Raw genomic sequence first — 24,032 nt, forward strand, 5'->3', positions numbered from 1 at the left:
GAAATAATTTTTAATAAAGTAAAAATAAAAATTAATTTCTCTAAAAATCTATTTCCAAAGTCTGAAGAGGATAAGGAAAAGCTGAAGAAGCTTATGGAGTTGAAGGAGTCTCTGGAACATACTCTGGATCAAGAGCAGAGGAGAGGTGACGCGCTGGAAAAGGAACTGACAGAGTAAGGTTTCAGAGTTTCCGTCTTCTCAGCCATTCTTAACTGATTTAACTGCAATAGTACTAAAGCCTACATACAAGTTCATTTCTACCTGCACTTTAATAATAATTAAATTACTTTAAAATTTACTTTAGAAACTGACAAGACTGAAGCTTTTTCTCGCTAAGCTACTACATTTACTCTAAGGTTTTCTAAGACAATTGCAATGCCTTTGGTGTACAGTATCAGCTGAACTGTTGTGATGGTTTGTATATGCTTGGTCCAGGGAGTGACACTATTAGGAGATGTGGCCTTGGAGTAGGTGTGCCACTGTGGGTGTGGGCCTAAGACCCTCATCTTAGCTGCCTGAAGTCAGTCTTCCACTAGCAGCCTTCAGATGAAGATGTAGAACTCTCAGCTCTTCCTGCACCATGCCTGCCTGGATGCTGCCATGTTCCTACCTTGGTGATAATAGACTAAACCTCAGAACCTGTAAGCCAGCCCCAATTAAATTTCCCTATAAGACTTGCCTTGGTCATGGTGTCTGTTCACAGCAGTATGACCCTAACTAAGACAACTGTTCATCAGCTTTGAGTTTCACTTCCATCTCACTCTTGATCTGTTTCCTTCCTTTGCAGTGTCCTTCTCCTCCTCATTTAGGCATTTTGATATCTTAAGACTATTTGTGATTTTTTAAACTATATCATAAATTACCTTTATATAACATATATTTTCTTTCTCTTTCTTCTTAGTTACAAAATTTTATGGAGATAAGTTTGTTCCATGGGCATCACCCATGTGTATATGAGGTTTACATGATATTGAACTTCTGTTTTAAATAAATGCACATATCCACACATAGTATATAGTCATATCATCCCTTCATACTGGTGCCAGAATATAGACAGAAACCTGACTCTGAGGGTCCCTCACTGCAGTTGACTAAATGGTAAAAGGGCCAGTGAACAGAGTGCAGGACATTGTTCAGTGAACTCATAGTGGGAAGAAGTTGTGGTGCCCTGCCATCCAGCTGATGACAAGAGCATCAGGTCTATTTAGAGAAGGATTGGGGGATGGGAGAGAAATACGCATGTGGTCAGATGGGGATCCAGTTGATCGTTTTCTTAGGCTCTGGGAGATTCTTACCAGTAAAGTGGATGATGCTGTCTAGGAAAAGCTTCAGCTATTGTCAGTGTTTATACAGTGCCTACTATTCCTAGAATCAGAGAAAGTCTGAAAGGGAAGAGGGATCCGGTTCCCTCGGACTGAGAGTAATGACTGGAGAGTTCCAGGCACCACACCAGGGGCCTGGAACATGATGTTGTAAAGATTGGCATTGGACACGCTTTTGAATATTTTGTGCCTGAGCATCTTAAAAATACCCTGTTACTCATGGCATTGTGTCTTTAGACTTAAAGGAGGGTTGTCAGCTAGCTATAGATAAACTTTTCTTAAGTGACTAACATAGCTGCAGACTTGAACCACAATGTGATCCACAGTTTAGGGTCACAGAGGGGATTAAAAATGTCAGCCAAATCAATGGGAAGAGAAGTCCTTGGTCCTGCTAAGGCTTGATGCCCCAGTGTAGGGGAATGTCAGGACAGGGAGGTGGGAAGGGGTAGGTAGGGGGCACCCCCACAGAAACTGGGAAGGGAGTTGGGATAGAGGGTTTATGGGAGGAAAACTGGAAAAAGGAATAAAATTTGAAATATAAATAAAATATATCCAATAAAAAAAAAAAAAGAATGCCAGCCAAGCTTTTATCTGCTTCGAGTTTCCTATTAAACATCCAGAGGCCTAAACAAAGAGGTGGTGCTTTCAGTAAAATTAAAGTCTGGGTTTCTTTCTACTATGGCATTTCATCTAGGACACCCTACAGATAGCAGAATCTGACTTCTCGGGTCCCTTAAATAAAACAGTGTAGTGTTTGTACTTCACCGTCTCCCAGCTTCCAGTATGCCTCTCTCCCCTCTAGATTACTTCAAATACCAAAACTAGTGTAACTGTTAATGAAGTATTTGCTGTCTTCTGCTGGTTAGGGAATAATGGCAAGAGAAAGGATTTGCACATGTTCAGTATAAACACAGTTTTCCCTTTTTCACTATTTTTAGTGCAGTCAGTTGAATTCTTAGATATGGAGCCCGTGGGTACGCAGAGCTGACGATATCTTGTGCTTACAAATGTGGGTATGACTTAAGTACAGTCAAGCGAGCATTTGTGTTTCTCCAGCCCCTCCATTGAAAACAGATTTTTTTCTTCTCATGCATCTTGATTACAGTTTCCCCTCCCTCTGCTCCCCCAGTCCCTGGCCACCTTCCCTCCCATCTGGACCACTCCCTTTTCTCTCATTAGAAAAGAGCAGGGCTCTGAAAGATAACAACATAGCAAGATAAAACAGAGCCTGTCACATTGCTGGACAAGAGCCCAAAGAAGGCCCAGGACTCAGACCCACTTGTCCCCATAAAAACGCTAAACCAAAAGCTGTGACCGTCGTGCAGGGTGCAGACCAGCCTCCTCAGTCCGTGTCCTTAGTCTCTTAAAGTGGGATCTTTCTTAGTGTTTGCAGCTTTTCTGTTTGCTCCTGAGGTTTGGGGTTTTCGGTCTGATTCTGTGCAGCAGCCCCGGGCTCTGTCTGCAGTTTTACATCTTTTGGGTTTTGTAGATATCCCTATCATAGACTTAGATCTTTTTCTTTTCTCTATAAGTCTTCCTAGACTGTTTTCCCCTTTCATTTCTTATGAAGTTCTATTTAATTTTTCCCTCTACTCAAACTACAAAGACTTGGTTTTCCTTCCCCCTTTTCTACCTTGGACAGTCTCCTTGATACTTTCTGGGTTTGGATGCTAAGCATTGGCTCCACTGCATCCTCGCGTTCGGTTGTGGGCTTTACCTTGTAGAAGAGGCCAATGGGTGACAGCATTCCAACATTTTCCCCTGAGTTACTGATGTCTGGGTTACGGCCAGCGTGCAAGAGTGTTTTATAGTGATATACTAAAATAGATATAAATAATTATAGGTGTTCTGTACATAATTACAGTATTAGCTCTATCTCTCATGCATAGCATAAATTTTTTTCATTTACCTAGGATTTTGATTTTGTTAGAATGCTTTCAGATCTTAGTATACAATGAAAGAGGGCCATCACTTACAAGTTATCCTTCTGTTGTGGTGGAACAAATCTACTTTCGAAGTGTTTTCTTGTGTAGCCCTGGCTCTCACAGAGACCCATCTGTCTCTGATGCCCCAGTGCTGGGATTAAAGGCATGAGCCCCAGATTTATCTCTTTTATATGACGGAACTTAGTATCTGTTTAAATCATTGTTGAATGTATTCTTGAAAGTCTTCATTTATCCTGTGTATTTTTGCAGATTTAAGGAAGTCTTAAAAATAACCAAAAAAGAATTAAATGAATATGAAAACAGAGAACTTATTCTTCGTCAAGATATGAAAAGCAGTCAACTTGAAATGGATATCCCAGTTAATACCCTAGTAAAAAAGGTAATTTTAAATCAGTTTTAAATCTAGTCACAAGGACTTAGACCTGTGTTTTTTGCTTAGAATTTTATAGTTTTATTGTGTTTAGCTGTTGTCTGGTTACTGTTTTCATGGAGGTCCCACTTGTCCAAGGAGTGTCTGTGCTGCACAGATGTTGTTCACATCGTTCTTATCACACAGGCTGAAGGTATCACATGGATACCTTTCTTTATCACACTTACTGAAGTCAGCTCACCATGGATACCTTTCTTTATCACACTTGCTGAAGTCAGCTCACCGTGGACACCTTTCTTTATCACACTGGCTGAAGTCAGTCACCGTGGACACCTTTCTTTATCACACTGGCTGAAGTCAGCTCACCATGGATACCTTTCTTTATCACACTTGCTGAAGTCAGCTCACCGTACACACCTCTCTTTATCACACTGGCTGAAGTCAGTCACCGTGGACACCTGGCTTGACCTTTTGTCCCCTCTTTCTGTGCAGTGCTCTACACTGGCTCCCCTAGGCCAGTTCCAAATCAAGTTGGCTTCTCGGGGAGAACTTTCCAGTCGTGTTGCATATTTCTAGATACCATATAGAAGGCCTTTAATTTCACTCCTGTGGAAACCTTGTTTTCATCTAGAAGCTTGTGGCCATTTTCTGCCTTGCTGACCCATGATACAATGTAGACTTGTAAAGACAGGGTCCATTCACTTTCTTCATTTAAACTTTGGTTTCTTGCCAACTGCTTGTCACTTCTGTTTGTCTCTAATCTGGGGCACAGGGCCCACTGCTCAGCATGTTTACATTTACTACACTGTATTTCATTCATTCATTATAATTTCTAAGATCATCTGTAGATCTCTGCCAACTAGAAAGATTAAGTATGAGCTTCTAGCTTTTCCTACTAGAAATTGAGTTGATTCCAGAGTTCAGATTTGAATTATGTTTCCTTCCTTCTTTCCCTCCTTTCCTCCTTCCTTTCTTTTATTTTTTTTTTTTCCTTCAGGATCTTGCCATGTAGCCCAGGCTAGCCTTAAACTCATGGTCCTCCTTCCTCGGTCTCCTGACCCAGGGACCGTGTTCCACAGTCCCAGCCCATCCTCTCTCAGCCTATTTTCTGAGTCTTAGGAAAAGCTCCATTTTCTTGGCACAGAAAACAAGCTAAAGCTTCGTACATCAGTATGCATGCAGGAACCTGGCACTGGGATACACCTCTCGACCCAGAAACTGATGCTGAAAAATTGCAGTTTAGAGCCAACCTGGACTACCTAACAAAGCATAGTCTCTAAAAAATAAAAGCACTAGAATTCATGCATTCCATAAAGAATATAGTTTTCAGGAGCACAGCACTTTAAAAATCAGATGGTATCTAGACAGCTCCAATTTCAGAGGAGCCATTTGCATTTCCAAGTCAGGCTGGTGAAGTGGCTTGTGGGTAAAAGGCTTTTTTTCCCTAAAAGGTACTTAATAAATGGTAAGCATTCCTTTAAACATCCTAACTGGATATTTTCATTAATGAATTTATTTCAATATTTTCATTAATTAATGTATTTACTTTACATCCCAGTGGGAACTTCCACTTCTTTTCCTCCCAGTCCCTCCTCACCTCACTGCTCCCTGTGCCCCTCCCTTTCTCAGAGAAGGGAAGACATTCCACAGAATTCAGCTAACTCCAGAGTTCAGATTTGAATTCTGCTAGCAACCCGCCCTCCTTGTCATAGCAAGTTGTACTAGGTGCATCTTCTTCTGTTGAGGCTGGACGAGGCAGCCCAGTTAGGGGAACAAGATCCAGGGGCAGGCAGCAGTCGGAGCAGCCCCTGCTACTGCTGATGGAAGTCCCACATGAGGACCCAGCAGCATCTGTTACATATGTACAGGGAGATTAGGTCTGTCCTGTGCATGCTCTCTAATTGGTGGTTCGTTCTCTGTGATTCCTTTTGTCCAGGTTAGACAATTCTGTGGGTTTCCTTGTGGTGTCCTTGACCTCTTTGGCTCCTTCAATTCTTCCTTCCCCTCTTCCACAAGATTCCCGGAGCTCCACCAATGCTTGGCTGTGGGTCTCTGTTTTCATCGGCTGCTGGGTGAAACCTCTCAGATGACACTTATGACCTCCAGTCTACAAATATAGTAGAATATTATTAATAGTGTAAGTGTGGGCTTTCTTGAGAAACTCTGTGGTTAGTTGGTTAAAGCACTTGTCTGGTAAAAGGCATTTACTGTCAAACCTGAAGACCCGGTTAGATCTCAGAATCCATGGATGAAAAGAAAGAGACTACTCCATAGTTGTACTTTGACCTGCACACACTAAATAATACAGTAAAAAAATGTTTAAATTAATTACAAAACCAGTATGGAGAAGTATTGGGTACAGCGTGTAGATAAAGCTCATTGAGTTAGTTCATTTCTCCACCATGTGGCATCATCTGGGTGCCATGAAGTTGGGGACCAGGACTTAGGATACTTCATTCTTACGGCTTCTATGAAGGCAGGGAGCACAGTTACAGATTTGTTTTTGTTTAGATTTGTTGTTGTTGTTTATCTGTTTGTTTGTGTGACTTGTGACAGCATTTCTCTGCATATCCCTGGTTATCCTAGGTTGGCCTGGAGCTCACAGATCTGCCTGCCTCAGCCTGCCTCTGCTTCTCTGCCTCTCTGCCTCTGTCTCCCAAATGAGTATGCCACCATGCAGATTTTCCAAGATGCCTAAGAGTCATTTTGAGAAGGAAAGATAGGAAATATTCACATAAAACAAGTCTGACATGAGTGTTCTGGTGTGTAAAAAATAATGATCACAAAGAGTATGCTGTGTGACAACTGCTACTTTTGACTAGAAACCTCATTATGAGCCTCATTACAAGGTGGCACACGCCTTTAGTCTCAGCAGTTAGGAGGCAGAGGCAAACAGAGCTCTGAGTTCAAGGCCAGCCTGGTCTGCAGAGTGAGTCCCAGGAAATCCAGGGTTACACATAGAAACCCTGTCTCGAAAAAAAGAAAAAGAAACCTGATTATAAGAGTTATTGCAGGCTATTTTTAATCGCAACTGATCTTAGGTAGGATTTGTGAGCTGTTTATGCTACACTGTTCTCAGCTGCCTTCTTTATGACCAAACTGTTGTGTTTTATTCCTTCAGATTGATGATCTTACAGAAAAACTGGAAACTGCATCTTCAAAATGTCTACATCTGGGTAAAAAGAATCAGCTGCTTCAGCAGGAATTACTACTGATGGGAACTATAAAAAAGCAGTGTGGGAAACTAGAGAAGAGCAAAAAGAAGTTGGAACAGGAGGTAGCGAGCCTTAGAAGTCACATGGAGAAGAACATGGTGGAGCACAGTCAAGTGCAGCAGTTTGCGCGGGAAGTTGAAGAGCGGGCAAGGCAGGACTTGGTGGAGAAGTTAAAACAGGTCAACCTCTTCTTGCAGGTCAGCTTGTTTCTGTGGTGCACTGTGGTTCTCACACTGCAAGTGATGCTTCAGTGTGTATGCAGCGTGTGTCTCCTCGAGTTTCAGAAGAGGGCATGTGCTTATCCCTAGAGTCTTAGAGAGAAGAGGGCATGTGCTTATTGCTGTGTTCCAGTGATTTTGTTTTTATAACTTGGTTGACCTTTCATTAGAGACTCGTTTGACTTCAAAGCTAGTTTGCAAAAAAATAAGATTGCTAGAAGGGAAACAATTGATGTATGAAGTACACCATCAAGAATAACTTCAGTTATTCTTAAGTCATCTAGTTGAAGCTTCACATTTTGAGCTGATCCAGTTCTTTGAATTATAAGATCACTGAGTACATATGTGTCATTCAGAGCTGGGCATACACCACAGTGGTAAAGTGTTCAGTTAGCACGCACCAGGCTCTGGATTTGAGTCCCAGGACTAAACAAAGCTGGAGATTTGATTTTTTATAATTCCCATCTTAAATTCAGCATCAGTATCTGTTGTCAGGTTTCATTCAAAACAAATGGACCATAATGACTTGGATATAATTGCTTCTAACGTGTATTCTTTTGGTCTGCTGTAGGCTCAAGCAGCGTCTCAGGAAAACTTGGAGCAGTTAAGAGAGAACAGTAACGCTTCGGTTAGAAGTCAGATGGAGCTCAGGATTAAAGACCTGGAATCCCAGCTCTACAAAATGAAAGCCCAGGAAGACTTTGACAAAATAGAACTAGAAAAGTATAAGCAACTCTACCAAGAAGAATTCAGAGTTAGAAAATCCTTATCAAGTAAACTAAACAAGTAAGTCCTAACCTTGGATCTCAGAAGATAAACTCACAGTTCTATCTCTCCAGCATCCTTTTCAGTGAGACTGGAGGCTGTGAAAATAACTGAACAACACAAGTCTGGAAGTAATGTTGTAAGTGACCCTCAAAATGTTGATTTGGGATAACTTTTTAAAATTCTCCTATCTTAGTTAATATGGTCAATTTTAAATAGATGTTTTTGAGCTTTATAGTTAAGAAAGTTAATTGTTTATTCACATTCCCTTAAATAGAACTACTAATAGGTTTGATTGTGTTTTGTTTTGGGAAGATGATAACTTAGTCCCAAGGATCGGAAACTATAATATTCTCCTCTGAGCAATTTCAGCATTTGGTATTTTAATTTTCTTTGACTGTCATCTGTACTGTTTCCAGTAGAGGTCCCTATAAACTGTAATTGACAGGTTTTCTAATCTGAGTCTTTACATGCACATGTGATACAAGGAAACATTAGTATGAGATGGAAGCTTAAGCACAGCACCTCGTTCTCAGCTGTGGCTGAGTTATTCCTACAATCAGATACTTAGTTTATCCTGAGTAATGGGGGCAAATGCTTACATGTCTCCACTTACATGTCTTCAGGAATGAAACATGTTAATTATACACAGTGACATATCTGCTTGATGAAGCAAACTGATACATCAAGCATCTCCCATTTAACACTTAATGCAAATGTTTCTGAGGTCCTCAGGAAGCCAGAAAGCAGGGACCGTCCAGAAGGTAACATGGTTACTGGAGAAGCTGCTCATCTCAACAGCCATGTCTCTCTCTCCTACTTCCCTGGAATTTCTCCTAAGCTAAGATTCCCTCTAGAAATACCTGCACATTTTAGAATATTTTTAAGCCTGTAATACTCAGTAGGTACATTCTGACAAGTATCCTAGACTGAGTCACTGTTGAGTTGCAAATCCTTGTATTCACGGCAGCTTCTTAGACAGCTGTGACTCAGGGTTCATTTGGGACCCTGGAGACACTAAGTATTTGCCTTCTGTGGTCTTCACAGGACTACTGAGAAACTGGAGGAGGCCAGCACCAAGCTGCTTCTGGAGGAGCAGCAGAACAGGTCTTTGCTGAGCTCTCTCAGTACAAGGCCTGTTGTAGAGTGTCCTTGTGTTGGAAGTCTTCATAATAGTTTGGTATTCAATAAAACTCTTATCCCAAGAGAAAACATAGTGGTTCCTACCTCAGGTCTACAGCCATCAAATAAAAGAGTGGAGATCTACCTGACCAAGGTTAGTGTATTTCTTTTTCCTTTGGGTTTCAAGTTCCTGATAAAATTCTCACTTTTAATTTAATACATGATACTGAGGTTTTTTGTTTAGCCAATGCATACTGTCATAATAACTTACGCTAAAGGAGAAAAAGTATTAAAGTTTCTAGAATTCTCATTTCAGTAAGAACTCACTGATACTTGCTTCAGTGACAGTAGTTAAACCAATGCGTTTCTTTAAAAGCTGTGCTTGCAATTTGGAAAATTAATATGCCTGTGACTAAAGGTATAGCTTGAAATATCCTGGCACACTTTATGTTAGTACACTATAGGTGTTTTCAGACAGACCAGAAGAGAGCATCTGATCCCATTACAGATGGTTGTGAGCCACCATGTGGTTGTTGGGGATGGCACACTTTTTAAAGACGAGAGTTTCCTGGGGCATCTCAAGTTTTCCATTCTATCCACAAGAGAATGGCTGACATCCTGACACCTACATGTAGATATGTATCATTTAGAAGAATCTGATACAGAGTTTCATCAAGACTGGTGGCCTGCCCGCAGGTTGCTGAGTGCCCAGAAGAGCTGCAGGAGAACTCTCACTCCTGAGCACAGGGGTGAGTCCACACTCCATCTCCACTGACTATCCCAGGAGAGGCGGCCCAGAACTCTCAGGGTGCAGGTGGTGGTGCTGCCTAGGAATAGACACTTCCAGCCCAAGGCCAGACCTGGCCCAGCTACATCAGGACTGGTGCCCTGACCACAGGTTGCTGGGTTCCTGGAAGAACTGCAGGAGGGGTCTCACTCCTGAGTGCAGGGATGAGTCCACACTTCCACTCCACTGACTAGCCCGGGAGAAGCCGCCTGGAGCTCTCAGGGCACAGGTAGCAGTGCTGTCTAGAAACAGACTCTTCTAGCCCAAAGTCAGAGCTGGCCCAGTTGCATCAAAACTGGGCACTGCTATTGGAACTCACAGCCTACCCAGAAAGCTGAACACCCAAGAGCAATCTCCCTCTGGAGACCACAGGCTCACAGACCCACAGGAGAGACAAGCTCTAGTAAGAGACAACAAAATGGCAAGAGGCAAGCTAAGGAATCTATGAAACAGAAACTAAGATTACATGGGAACATCAGAACCCAATTCTCCCACCACTGCAAATAGTGGAAATCCCAACTCACCAGAAAAACAAGATTTAGATTTAAAATCTTACTTCTTAATGATGATGGAGATCCTTGAGAACCACAGAAATAACATACCTAAAGAAGTACCGGAAAGCCAGGAGAACACATGCAAACAAGTTGAAGCCCTTAAAGAGGAAACACAAAAATCACTTAAAGAGCTAAAGGAAAGCACAAACAACCAGGTGAAAAAACTAAAAACAGAAATTAAAACAATGAAGAAATCACAAAAAGAGACAACACTGAAGTTGGAAAACCTAGGAAAGACATTAAGAGTCATAGACGCAAGCATCACCAACAGAATACAAGAGATGGAAGAGAGGATCTCAGAAGCAGAAGATACCATAGAAATCATTGACACAACAGAGAAAATGCAAAAATCAAAAAGATTCTAACCTAAAACATCCAGGAAATCCACAACACCATGAGAAGACCAAACCTAAGGATAATAGACATAGAAGAGGGCAAAGACTCCCAAATAAAAGGCCCAGTAAATATCTTCAACAAAATCATAGAAGAAAACTTTCCTACCCTTAAGAACGAGATGACCGTGAACATAGAGGAAGCTTGCAGAACTCCAAATAGATTGGACCAGAAGAGAAATTCTTCCCAACACATAATAGTCAAAACAGCAAATGTTCAAAACAAAGAATACTAAAAGCAGTAAGGGAAAAAGGGTAACATAAAGGCAGACCAATCAGAATTACACCAGACTTCTCAACAGAGACTATGAAAGCTAGAAAATCCTGGACAGACATCATACATACCCTAAGAGAACACACACAAATGCCAGCCCAGGTTACTATATCCAGCAAAGTTCTCAATTACCACAGATAGAGAAACCAAGATATTCCAGGACAAAAACAAATTTACACAATATCTGTCCACAAATCTAGCACTACAAAGAATAATAGATGGAAAACTCTACCACAAAGAGGGAAACTTCACCCTAGGAAAATCAAAAAACTAATCTTGCAACAAACCCCAAAGAAGAAAAGCACACAAACATAATTCTACCCAAGAAACAAGCTGGAATAGCCATCCTAATATTGAATGAAATAGATTTTCAAACAAATTCATCAAAAAAGACAAGGAAGGACACTTTTTACTCATCAAAGGAAAAACCTGTCAAGATGAACTCTCAATCCTGGACATCTATTCTCCAAATACAAGGGCACCCACATTCATAAAGGAAACTCTACTAAAGGTAAAAGCATATATTGCACCACACACAATAATAGTGGGAGACTTCAACACCCCACTCTCATCAATGGACAGATTATGGAAGCAGAAATTGAACAGACACAGTGAAGCTAACAGAAGTTATTAACCAAATGGATTTAACAGACATCTATAGAATATCGCATCCTAAAACAAAAGAATATACCTTCTTCTCAGCACCTCATGGCACCTTCACCAAAGCTGACCATATAGTTGGTCACAAAACAGGCCTCAACAGATAAAGGAACATTAAAATAACCCTCTGCATCCTATCAGATCACCATGGACTAAGGCTGGTCTTCAAAAATAACAAAAAGCCCACATACACATGGAAGCTAAACAATGTTCTACTCAATACCTTGGTCAAGGAAGAAATAAAGAAAGAAATCAAAGACTGTTTAGGATTTAATGAAAGTGAATGCACAAGATATCCAAACTTATGGGATACAGTGAAAGCAGTGCTAAGAGGAAACCTCATAGCTCCAAGTGCCTCCAAAAAGAAACTGGAGAGAGCATACATTAGCTTGACAGCACAGCTGAAAGCTCTAGGACAAAAAGAAGCAGATACACTCAAGAGGAGTAGACAGCAGGAAATAATCAAACTCAGAGCAGAAATCAACCAAATGGAAACAAAAAGAACCATACAAAGATTCAACAAAATCAAGAGCTGATTCTTTTAAGAAAATCAACAAGATTAATAAACCCTTAGCCAGACTAACCAGAGGGCACAGAGAAAGTATCCAAATTAAAAATTCAGAAATGAAAGGGGAGACATAACAATAGAAACTGAGGAAATTCAAGAAATCATCAGATCCTACTACAAAAGCCTATACTCAACTAGAAAATCTAGAGGAAATGGACAATTTTCTAGACACATACCAGGTATCAAAGTTAAATCAAGATCAGATAAACCATCTAAACGGCCCCATAACCCCTAAGAAATAGAAGCAGTCATCAAAAGCCTCCCAACCAAACAAAGCCCAGGGCCTGATGGATTTAGTGCAGAATTCTATCAGACCTTCATAGAAGACCTAATACTAATACTCTCCAAATTATTCCACAAAATAGAAACAGGGAATACTACTCAACTCATTCTTTGAAGCCACAATTACACTCATTCCTAAACCACACAAAGACCCTACAAAAAGAACTTTAGATCAATTTCTCTCATGAACATTGGTGCAAAGATACTCAATAAAATTCTTGCAAACTGAATCCAAGAACATGTCCAAATGATCATTCACCATGATCAAGTAGGCTACATTCCTGGGATGCAAGGATGGGTCAATATACAGAAATCCGTCAATGTCATCCACCATATAAACAAACTCAAAGAAAAAAAAAAACACATGATCATCTCACTAGATACCAAGAAAGCATTTGACAAAATTCAACAACCCTTCATGTTAAGAGTCTTGGAAAGTTCAGGAATTCAAGGCTCATACTTAAACATAGTAAAAGCAATATACAGCAAACCAGTAGCCAATATCAAACTAAATGGTGAGAAACTTGAAGCAATCCGACTAAAATCCGGGACTACACAACCTGCCCACGCTCTCCCTACCTATTCAGTATAGTACTAGAAGTATAGGCCAGAACAATCAGACAGCAAAAAAGCTGTCAAAGGGATGAAAATTGGAAAGGAAGAAGTCAAAATATCAGTATTTGCAGATGATATGACAGTATATTTAAGTGACCCCAAAAATTTCACCAGAGAACTTCTATAGCTGATAAACAACTTCAGCAAAGTGGCTGGGTATAAAATTAACTCGAACAAATCAGTAGCCTTCTTCTACTCAACGAACAAACAGTCTGAGAGAGAGCTTAGAGAGTCGACACATTTCACAATAGTCACGAAGAATATAAAATACCTTGGGATGAACTAACCAAGCAAGTGAAAAATCTATATGACAAGAACTTCAAGTCCCTGAAGAAGGAAATTAAAAGGGTGGAAAGATCTCCCTGCTCATGGATTGAAAGGATCAACTTGTAAAAATGGCCATCTTGCCTAAGGCAATCTACAAATTCAATGCAATCCCCATCAAAATTCCAACTCGATTCTTTTATAGAGTTAGAAAGAACAATTTTCAAGTTCTTTTGGAATAATTAAAATCCCAGGATAGCAAAAACCATTCCCAACAATAAAAAAAGCTTCCAGGAAAACACCATCCCTGACCTCAAGCTGTATTACAGATCAGTTGTGAAAAAAACTGCATGGTATTGGTACAGAGACAGGCATGGAATAGAACAATGGACTAGAATAGAATACCCAGAAATGAACCCACACACCTAGGGTCACTTGATCTTTGACAAAGGAGCTAAAAACATTCAATGGAAAAAGGACAGCCTCTTCAACAAATTGTGCTGGTTCAACTGGCAGTTAGCATGCAGAAGAATGCAAATCGATACTTTCCTACCTCCTTGTACAAAGTTCAAGTTCAAATGGATCATAAAACCAAGTACACTGAAACTAATAGAGCAGAAAGTGAAGAAGAGCTTAGAATATATAGGCACAGGGGGAAATTTCTTAAACAGAACACCAGTGGTTTATGCTCAAGAATCGATAAATAGAACCTCATGAAATTGCAAAGATCCTGTAAGGCAAAGGGCACTGTCAAAAGGACAAAACAGCAACCAACAGATTGGGAAAAAGATCTTTATCAATCCTACATCTGAGAGAGGACTAGTATCCAATATGTACAAAGAACTCAAGAAGTTAGACTCTAGAGAATCCAATAATCCTATTAAAAAATGGGGTACAAAGCTAAACAAAGAATTCGCAACTGAAGAATATCAAATGGCTGAGAAGCACCTAAGGAAATGCTGAACATCCCTAGTCATCAGGGAAATGCAAATCAAAACAACCCTAAGATTCCACCTCACACCAGTTAGAATGGCTAAGATCAAAAACTCAGGTGACAGCAGATGTTAGCAAGGATGTGGAGAAAGAGGAACACTCCTTCACTGTTGGTGGGATTGTACAACCACTCTGGAAATCAGTCTGGCCGTTCTTCAGAAAATTGGACATAGTACTACCTAAGAACCCAGCTATACCACTCCTGGGCATATACCCAAAAGAAGCTCCAACACCTAACAAGGATACATGCTCATCCATGTTCATAGCAGCCTTTCTTATAATAGTCAAAAGCTGGAAAGAACCCAGATGTCCTTCAGCAGAGGACTGAATGCAGAAATTGTAGTACATTTACACAGTGGAGTACTATTTGGCTATTAAAAACAATGACTTCAGGAAATTCCTAGGCAAATGGATGGAACTTGAAGCTATCATCCTGAGTGAAGTAACCCAGTCACAAAAGAACACTCATGGTATGTACTCTAGCCCAAAAAGCTTGGAATACCCAAGAAACCATCCACAGAATTTAAAGGAAGGCCATAAAGTGGATGCCTCAGTCTTTCTTAGAAGGAAGAAGAAAACATTCATGGGAGGAAATAAAGGGACAAATAGAGGAGCAGGAATTGAAAAGAAGATCATCCAGTGACTGTCTGTCTCACTTGGGGATACACCTCGTATGCACCCAATAAACCCAAGCACTATTGCTGTTGCCAGGTAGTGCTTACTAGCAAGAACCTGATGTCGATGCTTCCTCAGAAGCTCTGCAAGAGCCATATTGATACAGAGGAGGATGCTTGCAGCTAACCATCAGACTAAACACGAGGACCCTAATAAAGGAGCTAGAGAAAGAACTGAAGGAGCTGACAGGGTCTGTAACCCCATGGGAAGAACAAAACTATCAATTAGCCAAACCCACCACAGCTCCCAGGAACTAAAACACCAACCAATGAAAACACATGGAAAGACCCATGGCCCCAGTTGCATATGTAGCAGAGGATGGCATTGTCTGGCATCAGTGGAAGGCGAGGCCTTTGGTCCACTGAAGACTCGTTTTCCCAGTATTGGAGAACATCAAGGTGCTGAGGTGGGAGAGGGTGGTTGAGAAGGGAGCACCTTTATTGAGACAATGGGAGGGGGAGGGGAGAAGGGATTGGTGGAAAGGGATAACATCTGAATTGTAAATACAGAGACTATCCAATAAAAGTTGAAAAAAAATAAGAATCTGATACAAATACTATTATTACATAAGTGAATGTGTTGGGTTTGAGGATTTAGTTCAGTGGTAGAAACGTCCTCAGCTCCAGGGGCTAAAAGACAAATGTGTAACATTGCATAAGATTAATTTCTGAGTCAAATCTTCACTTTTTTAACCATTATACATATTCATTTCATTTCAGATGCATCAAGAGTTGGAAAAAAGTATAAATAGAGAACTTAAAGAAGGTATGTGTCAAAATTTATGATTTAACATTAGATTGATTAGTTTTTAAAATAAATGATAAATATTAAATGACATAATTTTCCTTGTTAGATTAATAGATTTAATAGTAAGCATTGTCTTATACAAAATTAAAGATGTAAAGATATTTCCTTCAGGGTTTAATTCATCAAATGTTGATTTCATTTGAGAATTTCATATGTAAGTCCACTGCATTAGCGTCATTTCCACCTCTACCCTGCCTCCAGTTTCACCCCATTCCCTCCTCTCAAATGCATGGCCTCTTCTCATACCTGTAACCTGTGGGCCAGGTTATAGTGCCGCCCTTATTTGCCTGTGCTCAGGACTAACCACCTAGGAGTGAGCCTCTCCCTTGAAATAGACGGGTTCTCCCTCTGGCAGCAGCCATCCTGCTGTAGCTCCTCACCTCAGGCCCCTTCGTCAGCTGTGCTGAACAGACTGAATCCTAGGCAGAGCGTCCTTTCTGCATGTCTGTATGTCGTGTGTGTACTTATGTGGCCGTCCGGCAGTCTCAGGTTTCTCACTGCCGTCTTGCCCGATTGGAGCCGATGGTGTGCAGGGTGATACAGAATCTAGTCTTATTCCACATGTGGGCATCAGCTTTCCCAGCACCACTTGTCACAGAGGTTTTCTTCAGTGTGTATGTTTAGAATCTCGTCAAATACCGGACGCTGTGAAATGGGGTCTTATGACATGGTCCAGTGACATCCCCACAGTGGTCTACATGCCTGTTTGTGTGCCAGAGCTATGCTCTGTGATGTAACCTCTGCGTGATCATCTCATCTTGTTCCTGTGCTTGTTGTTGTAGTTTTCACATGATTGTTGAATAAATGAGTCAACACAGGCACTCTGGCATTCACAATGATAATTAAGTATGCACCTGCAAACAAGTTAAATTTAGTCATGCTTGTGCACTGCAGATACATATGCATATCACCAATTCAGGTTCAGCTCTTCTGACTTGTGCTTCCGTAACTGTGAACTCTGATATACATATGTCCCTTTCGTTCCAGCTACTGCTGAACTTGAATCTGAGTTCTGCAGAGTTTCTCCCCTTGGGTCAGCTACTAAACCAGGCCAAGATCTACTCTCAGAAGCATCGCAAGAATATATTGACATTTTAAAGAAAAAATACATGCTCTGCTGAATTTAAAAAGAAAAAAAGGAAGAAAAGGCATGAAAATATAGTGGGACTGTTTGGGAGAAGGACCAAAGGAAGAGAGGACCAGAGAAGATAAAGGGGCGTGCACTGTATGTGTCTGAAATGTCTCGGTGGCCTGGGAGTACTGGCTCGTGTCTGACTCTAGCACTTGGGAAACAGAGGCTGGTAGATCTCCATATCCAAGGACAGTCAGGGATACGTGTCTCACAGAAGAATAATGTCACAATGAAACCTATTTTGTACAAATAATACACATTAATATATATGATCTAAAAATATATATATAACATTGTACGCTGAAGAGATGGCTCAGCAATGACGACTCTTTCAGAGGTTCTGAGTTCAATTCCCAGCTACCGCATGGAATGTAATCTGTGTAATGGAATCTCAAGCCTCTTCTGGCATGCAGGGTTATGTGCAGATAGAGCACTCATATAAATAAATAAATAAATAAATAAATAAATAAGTAAATAAATAAGTAAATAAATAAGTAAATAAATCTTTAAAAGAGAAAAAGATATAAACATTAAAATGAAGTAAAGCATTGTATTTATTAAACTGTTTATATATTTTGATTGTATTAACTGTATGACTTGAAAAACACAAGTGGGAAAACTTTTTTGTCATATATATTAGAAGTTAATATATTTACCTGCAGTTTTTTGGTGGTCTTAGGCAGATTTTACAAACTTTTACATACGCAAACACCCTAAAGCAAGTTGTTTAAACAACCAAGTTAATCGTGAATACTTTGGGATGAAATAGTATCCTTGTGTTTATATTTTTCTATTTTTATCACAACATAAGTGCCAAAAGATTTAGCCAGACACCAGTTCAGTACGCTGCTGCCTTAGCCGCTGTTAATGTTTTCATGATCCACAGCCGCGGTACCACCGTCACACTTAACTTTAAGCGTGGATAGTTCTTGATCCTGTAGAAAAGCACAGTTACCTAAGGCTTTCCACTTCTTCTGCTTATTCATTTGCTTGATACTTTTTTAGATCACAAAATCAGAAAGAAGTTCAAATAACTACTCTCCTTGAGAGAGCCTTGCTGCCGTCCGTCGTCATCCTTGACTGTGCTAGTATTTATCGTAACTACAGCACTCTAAGTATCTGTAATAAGAAGGCTAACACAGCTGGAGGGATTGCTCAGTGGTTAGAGCACTGACGGCTCTTCCAGAGGTCCTGAGTTCAATTTCCCAGCAACCACATGGTTGCTCACAACCATCTGTAATGAGATCTGATGCCCTCTTCTGGTGTGTCTGAAAACAGCAACAGTGTGCTTATATAAAAAAGAAGGCTGCTAACACAAATAGATCCATCCTAAAGTTTAATCCTCAGCTTCCTTTCCTGTGTGGCTCCTTAGAGTTCTTAGACTCCTTCAATCTGGAATATTGTTTAGTCTTTCCTTGACTTTTATGACCTCAAATCTTCAAGGAACAGTTTGTATAGTATGTTCTTGAATTGAATTTTCTGTTTCATTATGATTAAATCATTCTTGGCAAAAGTATTACAGAAGTATTTTTTCTCACTCAGTCCTATGTGATCTACAATAGCAATTTCCCTTGCTATTATGATGTTGATATTGGTCAGTAGATTACTGATTACTTACTGTTTTTTCTCTATATATTTACTTTTGTAATAATTGTTTTGTGAAGAGATAATTTGTGACTGTAAATATGCTTCTTATCAAACTTACAATATGTTCATTTACTAGTATTCATATAATACTTCCTTTTATTTAATTCCTAATAACAAATTATTTTTATATTTTAATAAACTAAATTTTGAGAATGTCATATGAGTCCTATATTTACAGCATTTCCACCTTTTTTCTCTCCCCTTCAGCTTGTCCTATGTCTCTCCCAACTCTCTCTCAAAGTCATGGCCTCTTACTTTATAGATGGATGGATGGATGGGTGGGTGGGTGGGTGGGTGGGTGGGTGGGTGGATGGATGGGTGGGTGGGTGGATGGATGGATGGATGGATGGATCTATAGAAAATTTTATGAACAGTACAAAGAAATCTTGGTTATCACCATTCCTTCCCTAAATGTAAACATTTGTTTTTATCCTTCTTCCTCTTCTCTTCCTCCTTCAAAATGAATGCAAATAAATGGATATAAAAGAGCATTGTCCCTTGTGAGCTGCAAATGTGACACATATTTATTTCTAAAAACACATTTCCTCTAAAAACAAGATGTCATTATGTACCTGTAGCGGAATGATCTGAATCAGGAAGGTCAATAATCTGCAAGCCCTTTTTTGGTGTTAACAGTTATCTCAGGGTGTCCTTTATATAGAGAGAAAGTTCAAAATGAGGCTTTGTGTTCACCTTCTGTCTGTGATGGGATGTTTGGCTAACCCTTGCAAAGGTCTCGTAGCATGCTGGTACATTTGCCCTGCTGTGTTGTCCACCACCTCTGGTCCTTATAGTCTTTCTGCCCCTCTTCCATAAAGATCACTGCCCCACCTAGGCTTAGTGCTACACAATCCAGGACCTGATATTGACCAGTTGAGGGTTTCTGTGTTAATGGCTGTCTACTGCAAAGAGAAGCTTCTCTAGGAAGAGCTGGGTTCTCCCTAGGCCCGTTACGTTATGGCTTACCATAGGGCAGGTTCTTGGCCCCTTGGACAGGTTCCAGGTATGGTTTTATCTCATTAGGTGGGCCTTAGATCTAAGCAGAAAGTGATTCATGATTCCGATAACATCCATACCAGTTTTGTACAGTGGGCGTGTCTTGCCGGGCCAGCTGTAGTTGGCTTTTCTCCTCTGGTAGCACACATAGCTTTGGGCACACTGAAAGATGGTCATCAGGCATGGAGTTTACAGAAGAGTATCAACTTGATTCCTCTCTTCCATTACTTCACATAAGTAGTGTCCTCAGCCACAGGCTCGAACTGTCGGGCTGGCAGAAGACTAATGGTTGAGAGTCTGTGTAACCCACTGGCCAACAGTCAAAAAGAGGTATTGGATGTATTGTTTTCTAGCATGCTTTTAGGTAGCTCCTCCAGTACCAGGCTTCCATGTGGTTCTTTCAAAAGGCTTTGGTGTTAGTTATCCCTCCACATAGGCCAGCCTCTACCCTGCTCTCCAGCTCCCACCCAAGTTTAACATCTATCCCATTATCCCCCTTTCTACCTCTTATTCCTTGAAGACTGCTTGCTCCCCATAAGCTGTGGGTGTTCCTAATGGGACACACATATCAGAAGCTTAAAAGCTAATATCCATAATGAGAGAGCACAACTTTTGTCTCTGTCTGGTTTGCCTCACTCAAAATATCATTCCAGTTTGGGCCGGTCACTGAACCTCCTTTCCCTCAGTGTTGTCTCCATTTTTGTCCCTGCACTTCTTTTTAGACAGGAACAATTCTGGGTTAGTCTTTGACTGGGAATAGCAACCCCATCCCTCACTCGATGCCCTGTCTTTCTACTGGAGGTGGACTCTACAAGTTCCCTCCCCACTGTGGGGCATTTCATCTAAGGTTCCTCCCTTTAAGTCTTAAGATTCTCTTACCTCCCAGGTCTCTGGTACATTCTAAAGGGTCCCCCCACCCACTACCTTCTGAGGTTACCTGTTTCCATTCTTTCTGCTGGCCTGCAGGGCTTCACTCCTGTTCCCCCAATTCCTGATCATGTTCTCCTATTCCCGTCTATGTCTTTTCTCTCACCCAGGTCTGCCCCTGCCCCCATGATTGCTTTCTTCTCTCTCCCAAGTGGGATTGAGGCATCCTCACTTGGGCTCTTCAGCTTGTTAAGCTTCTTGAATTCTGGGTATTCTGTACTTTTTATTTTTTATTTTTTGGCTAACATCCACTTATTAGTGAGTACAGACCATACATGTCCCTTTGGGTCTGAGTTACCTCACTCAGGATGATATTTTCTAGTTCCATCCATTTGCCTACTAAACTCATGATGTCTTTGTTCTTAGTGGCTGAGTAATATCTCATTGTGTAAATGAACCACATTTTCTGTATCCATTCTTCTGTTGTGGGACATCTAGGTTGTTTCCAGCTCCTGGCTATCACAAAGAAGGCTGTGGTGAACATAGTGGAGCACCCTGTGTATGGTGGGGCTTCTTTTGAGTATATGCCCAAGAATCGTATGGCTGGGTCTTCAGGTAGATCTATTTCCAATTTTCTGAGGAATCCCCAGATTGATTTCCAGAGTGGTTGCACCAGTCTCTTAGAATGCTTACCTTCTCGCCTCAATATACTGTCCCTCAACTTAATTTGCCTATTGTGGGATGAGGAGCTGGACTGGCCGGTAAGAATCCTCCAAACCTTCAAAACATGGGTTTATTAAAAATGATCTTTAGTGTACTCACTGGGGTTCTGAGAAAGCTGCTGAGAAGCAGCGGTGCAAGTGGCATCCTTGCATGTTCCCTGATTTCAGTGAGGACACATCTATGTTTGAGTCGTTGAGTGTGATGCTCAGGGGCTGGAGAGGTGACTTAGCCCAGTGCCTAACAGTGCTTGTTGCTCTTTCAACAGGTAGAGTTTGGTTCTCAGCACCCACACTGGGCAACTCACAGCTGTCTCTAGCTCAAGCTCCAGAGTTTCCCTCCCCCTTCTGCCCTTTACAGACACTTCTGTAGGGTCACACACACACACACACACACACACACACACACACAGAGAGAGAGAGAGAGAGAGAGAGAGAGAGAGAGAGAGAGAGAGAGAGAGAGAACAACTCTTAAAAATATGATGCAAGCTGTAGTGTAATGATTCTTTCTTATTCTGAAGTTTCTTTCCCATAGATATTCTGTTGGTGGAAAAGTTTTCTCATGGGTGGGTGTTGAACATCATCAAATGTTTGTTTTACAACTATTGATATGATCAATATCAATACGACCACAGCTTGCTACCAGCCTATTGATGATAGGTTACACGGATTATTCGATGTTGAACCAGCCTTGTGTAAAGATTGCTATGTACCGTAATAAATCCCTCATGAAGACACTGAATGAATTATTTTAATGCACAGTTAATTTGATGATTTGTTGGGGATTTCATCATTTTCATGAAAGATTACCTGTAGTGTCAGGACCCATAATAGGACCGGCTAATAATTAGCAGGTGATCTTCTTGAGATGACCTGCTTCAGACTAATTTGCAATAGATTTGCTCTATAGGCAAGGCCCAAGAGAATTCATTTTAGGAAAGATTACCATTATTAACATGCTTTTTCTGTTATTATTAAACATATATATTTAATATATAACAATATAAATAACGACCACTAGGTATTAGCCTACCCTTTAGAGCAGATCTCTGCAGAACAACGAAGATGTACTGTCTTGTAATAATGCTATATAGATAAATAGATGGCTTCATTCTTTATGATAATCCTGTAAGAATTCCTAAAATTATATCAGTGATTATTAAGCTCTTTTATAGTGGGACTGCTATTAGATCCTTTTCTGATGGTCAAAGCTGCAGTGAGAACTCTGCAAGTCTCCCATGTGTCACCAGTTAATTGCCTCCTAGATAGTAAGCAGACATTCTACTACTCAGAGCACATTCCAAGAGGTTGTAAAACCATTAACTAGAGGTCATAAAAAGGGAACTAATGATTTGTTATAGATAATATAGATAAACAGAAGATAAAATATTGACTGGGTTTATCAATTCAAAATTTCACTAATTACTTAGTTATGGTTTTAAACCTTCAGTGAATTTGTGGAGCTGAGACAGGTGGTGGATGTTTAGGCAGATAATTACTCCTAAAGGATATGCATGTAAACATTCTCTGCTGAAAACTACTTCAATTTATGGTTTGAATTTTATGTATGAACCTGTGATGAACTTTTTAGCATGTGATCAAGTGTTCTAAAAGATGTAAAAGTACTGAGGACAGAGAGATGAGATGAAATTTTTTTTCTTTGCCCCACTTTGGATCTTTTCACTTTCCCTTTTTCTCTTAGATAGCTTTAATAGAAAAAAAATTTTAAGATTAATTTATTTATTTTATGTGAGTACACTGTAGCTGTTTTCAGACAGACCAGAAGAGGCTGTCTGATCCCATTACCGATGGTCGTGAGCCACCAGTATGATTGTTGGGAATGGAACTCAGGAGGTCAGTGTTCTTAACTGCTGAGCCATCTCTCCAGCCCTGATAGGAAACTTTTTATAACTTAGTAATAAACGCTATAATCACTTTTCAAAGTGTCCCTTTTTCTTCCTGTAACTTCCTACTAGCAGGCTGAAAGTTAGAGCCCAGCAGTTCCTGCTGAGATAGTACAAAGTACTTAATCCTTGGCTGTTTTAGGAAGAGGTGCTAAGGGCCAGAGACTGCAGTTTCAGGCCTCAGAGGAACACAGAAGGCAGGTCAGCTACAGTTGCAAAGTAACTTATACTCAGATAAGCAAACTTTTTATTATTATACAGCAATCCTAAATATCTTGTAAAATGAAGTCTTACCCTCCTCCAACACTCCTCCCCCTTGACTGCCTCAAGAAGAACCGGCAAGAAAGAAGACTCCACCAGGCTGGCCCCCAGAACAGTAGTTTTCACTTTTGAAATGTCTGAGTAGCATCTGAGGACTACTTACCACATGGAATAGTAAGTCAGGGAGCATGCCTTTTGTTGTTGTTGTTGTTGTTACATTCTAACGAAAATAGAACCACTGGGACTTCTACCCAAGATGTCTGGTAGAATTCACCTGTGGTCCCATCTAGTTCTGTTTAGAAGATTAGTAATTAAATTCTTAAAATATGCCCAGATATTAAAATATACATTCAGAGTTTATCCTTACATGAGTTTTGATAGAATCTACCTTAATAAAGTTCATCCACTTAAGCTAGGTTGTCAATTACTCTAAGTGGCACTGTACAAAGGGAATATACATATACCCCACCCCTTGGTGCTGGGGAATTAGCTAAGGGTCTTACACATGCTGGGAAACTATTCTATAGATACACTGAGCTGTACACCCCCAAATCAACACATACTTTCTATGCCTTAGCACTTGGACATAAGAAAGAAACCTATTAAGGTTTCTTCCCATAGCTGTGAAGTAGAAATCTCTAGTGTCTTTGAAAAGTTAGTTATACCAAATGATGTTT

General features: G+C 40.5%; 1 protein-coding gene across 1 annotated transcript in view; it reads left to right on the plus strand.

Annotated features, from left to right (window-relative positions):
* Window positions 1-17,310, plus strand: part of ANKRD30A (ankyrin repeat domain 30A) — a 71,582-nt gene extending 54,272 nt beyond the window's left edge. Inside the window, exons 28-34 of the mRNA XM_080914847.1 lie at window positions 61-173; window positions 3,518-3,647; window positions 6,760-7,050; window positions 7,643-7,857; window positions 8,884-9,112; window positions 15,742-15,787; window positions 16,817-17,310. Coding sequence (XP_080770973.1) covers window positions 61-173; window positions 3,518-3,647; window positions 6,760-7,050; window positions 7,643-7,857; window positions 8,884-9,112; window positions 15,742-15,787; window positions 16,817-16,950 — 1,158 coding nt within the window. The 3' untranslated portion in view covers window positions 16,951-17,310. The remainder of the gene's footprint in view (window positions 1-60; window positions 174-3,517; window positions 3,648-6,759; window positions 7,051-7,642; window positions 7,858-8,883; window positions 9,113-15,741; window positions 15,788-16,816) is intronic.
* Window positions 17,311-24,032: the final 6,722 nt, after the last annotated feature.

This window comes from Micromys minutus (genome assembly GCF_963924665.1).
Source record: "Micromys minutus genome assembly, chromosome: 3".
In the NCBI taxonomy this organism is placed as follows: Eukaryota; Metazoa; Chordata; class Mammalia; order Rodentia; family Muridae; genus Micromys; species Micromys minutus.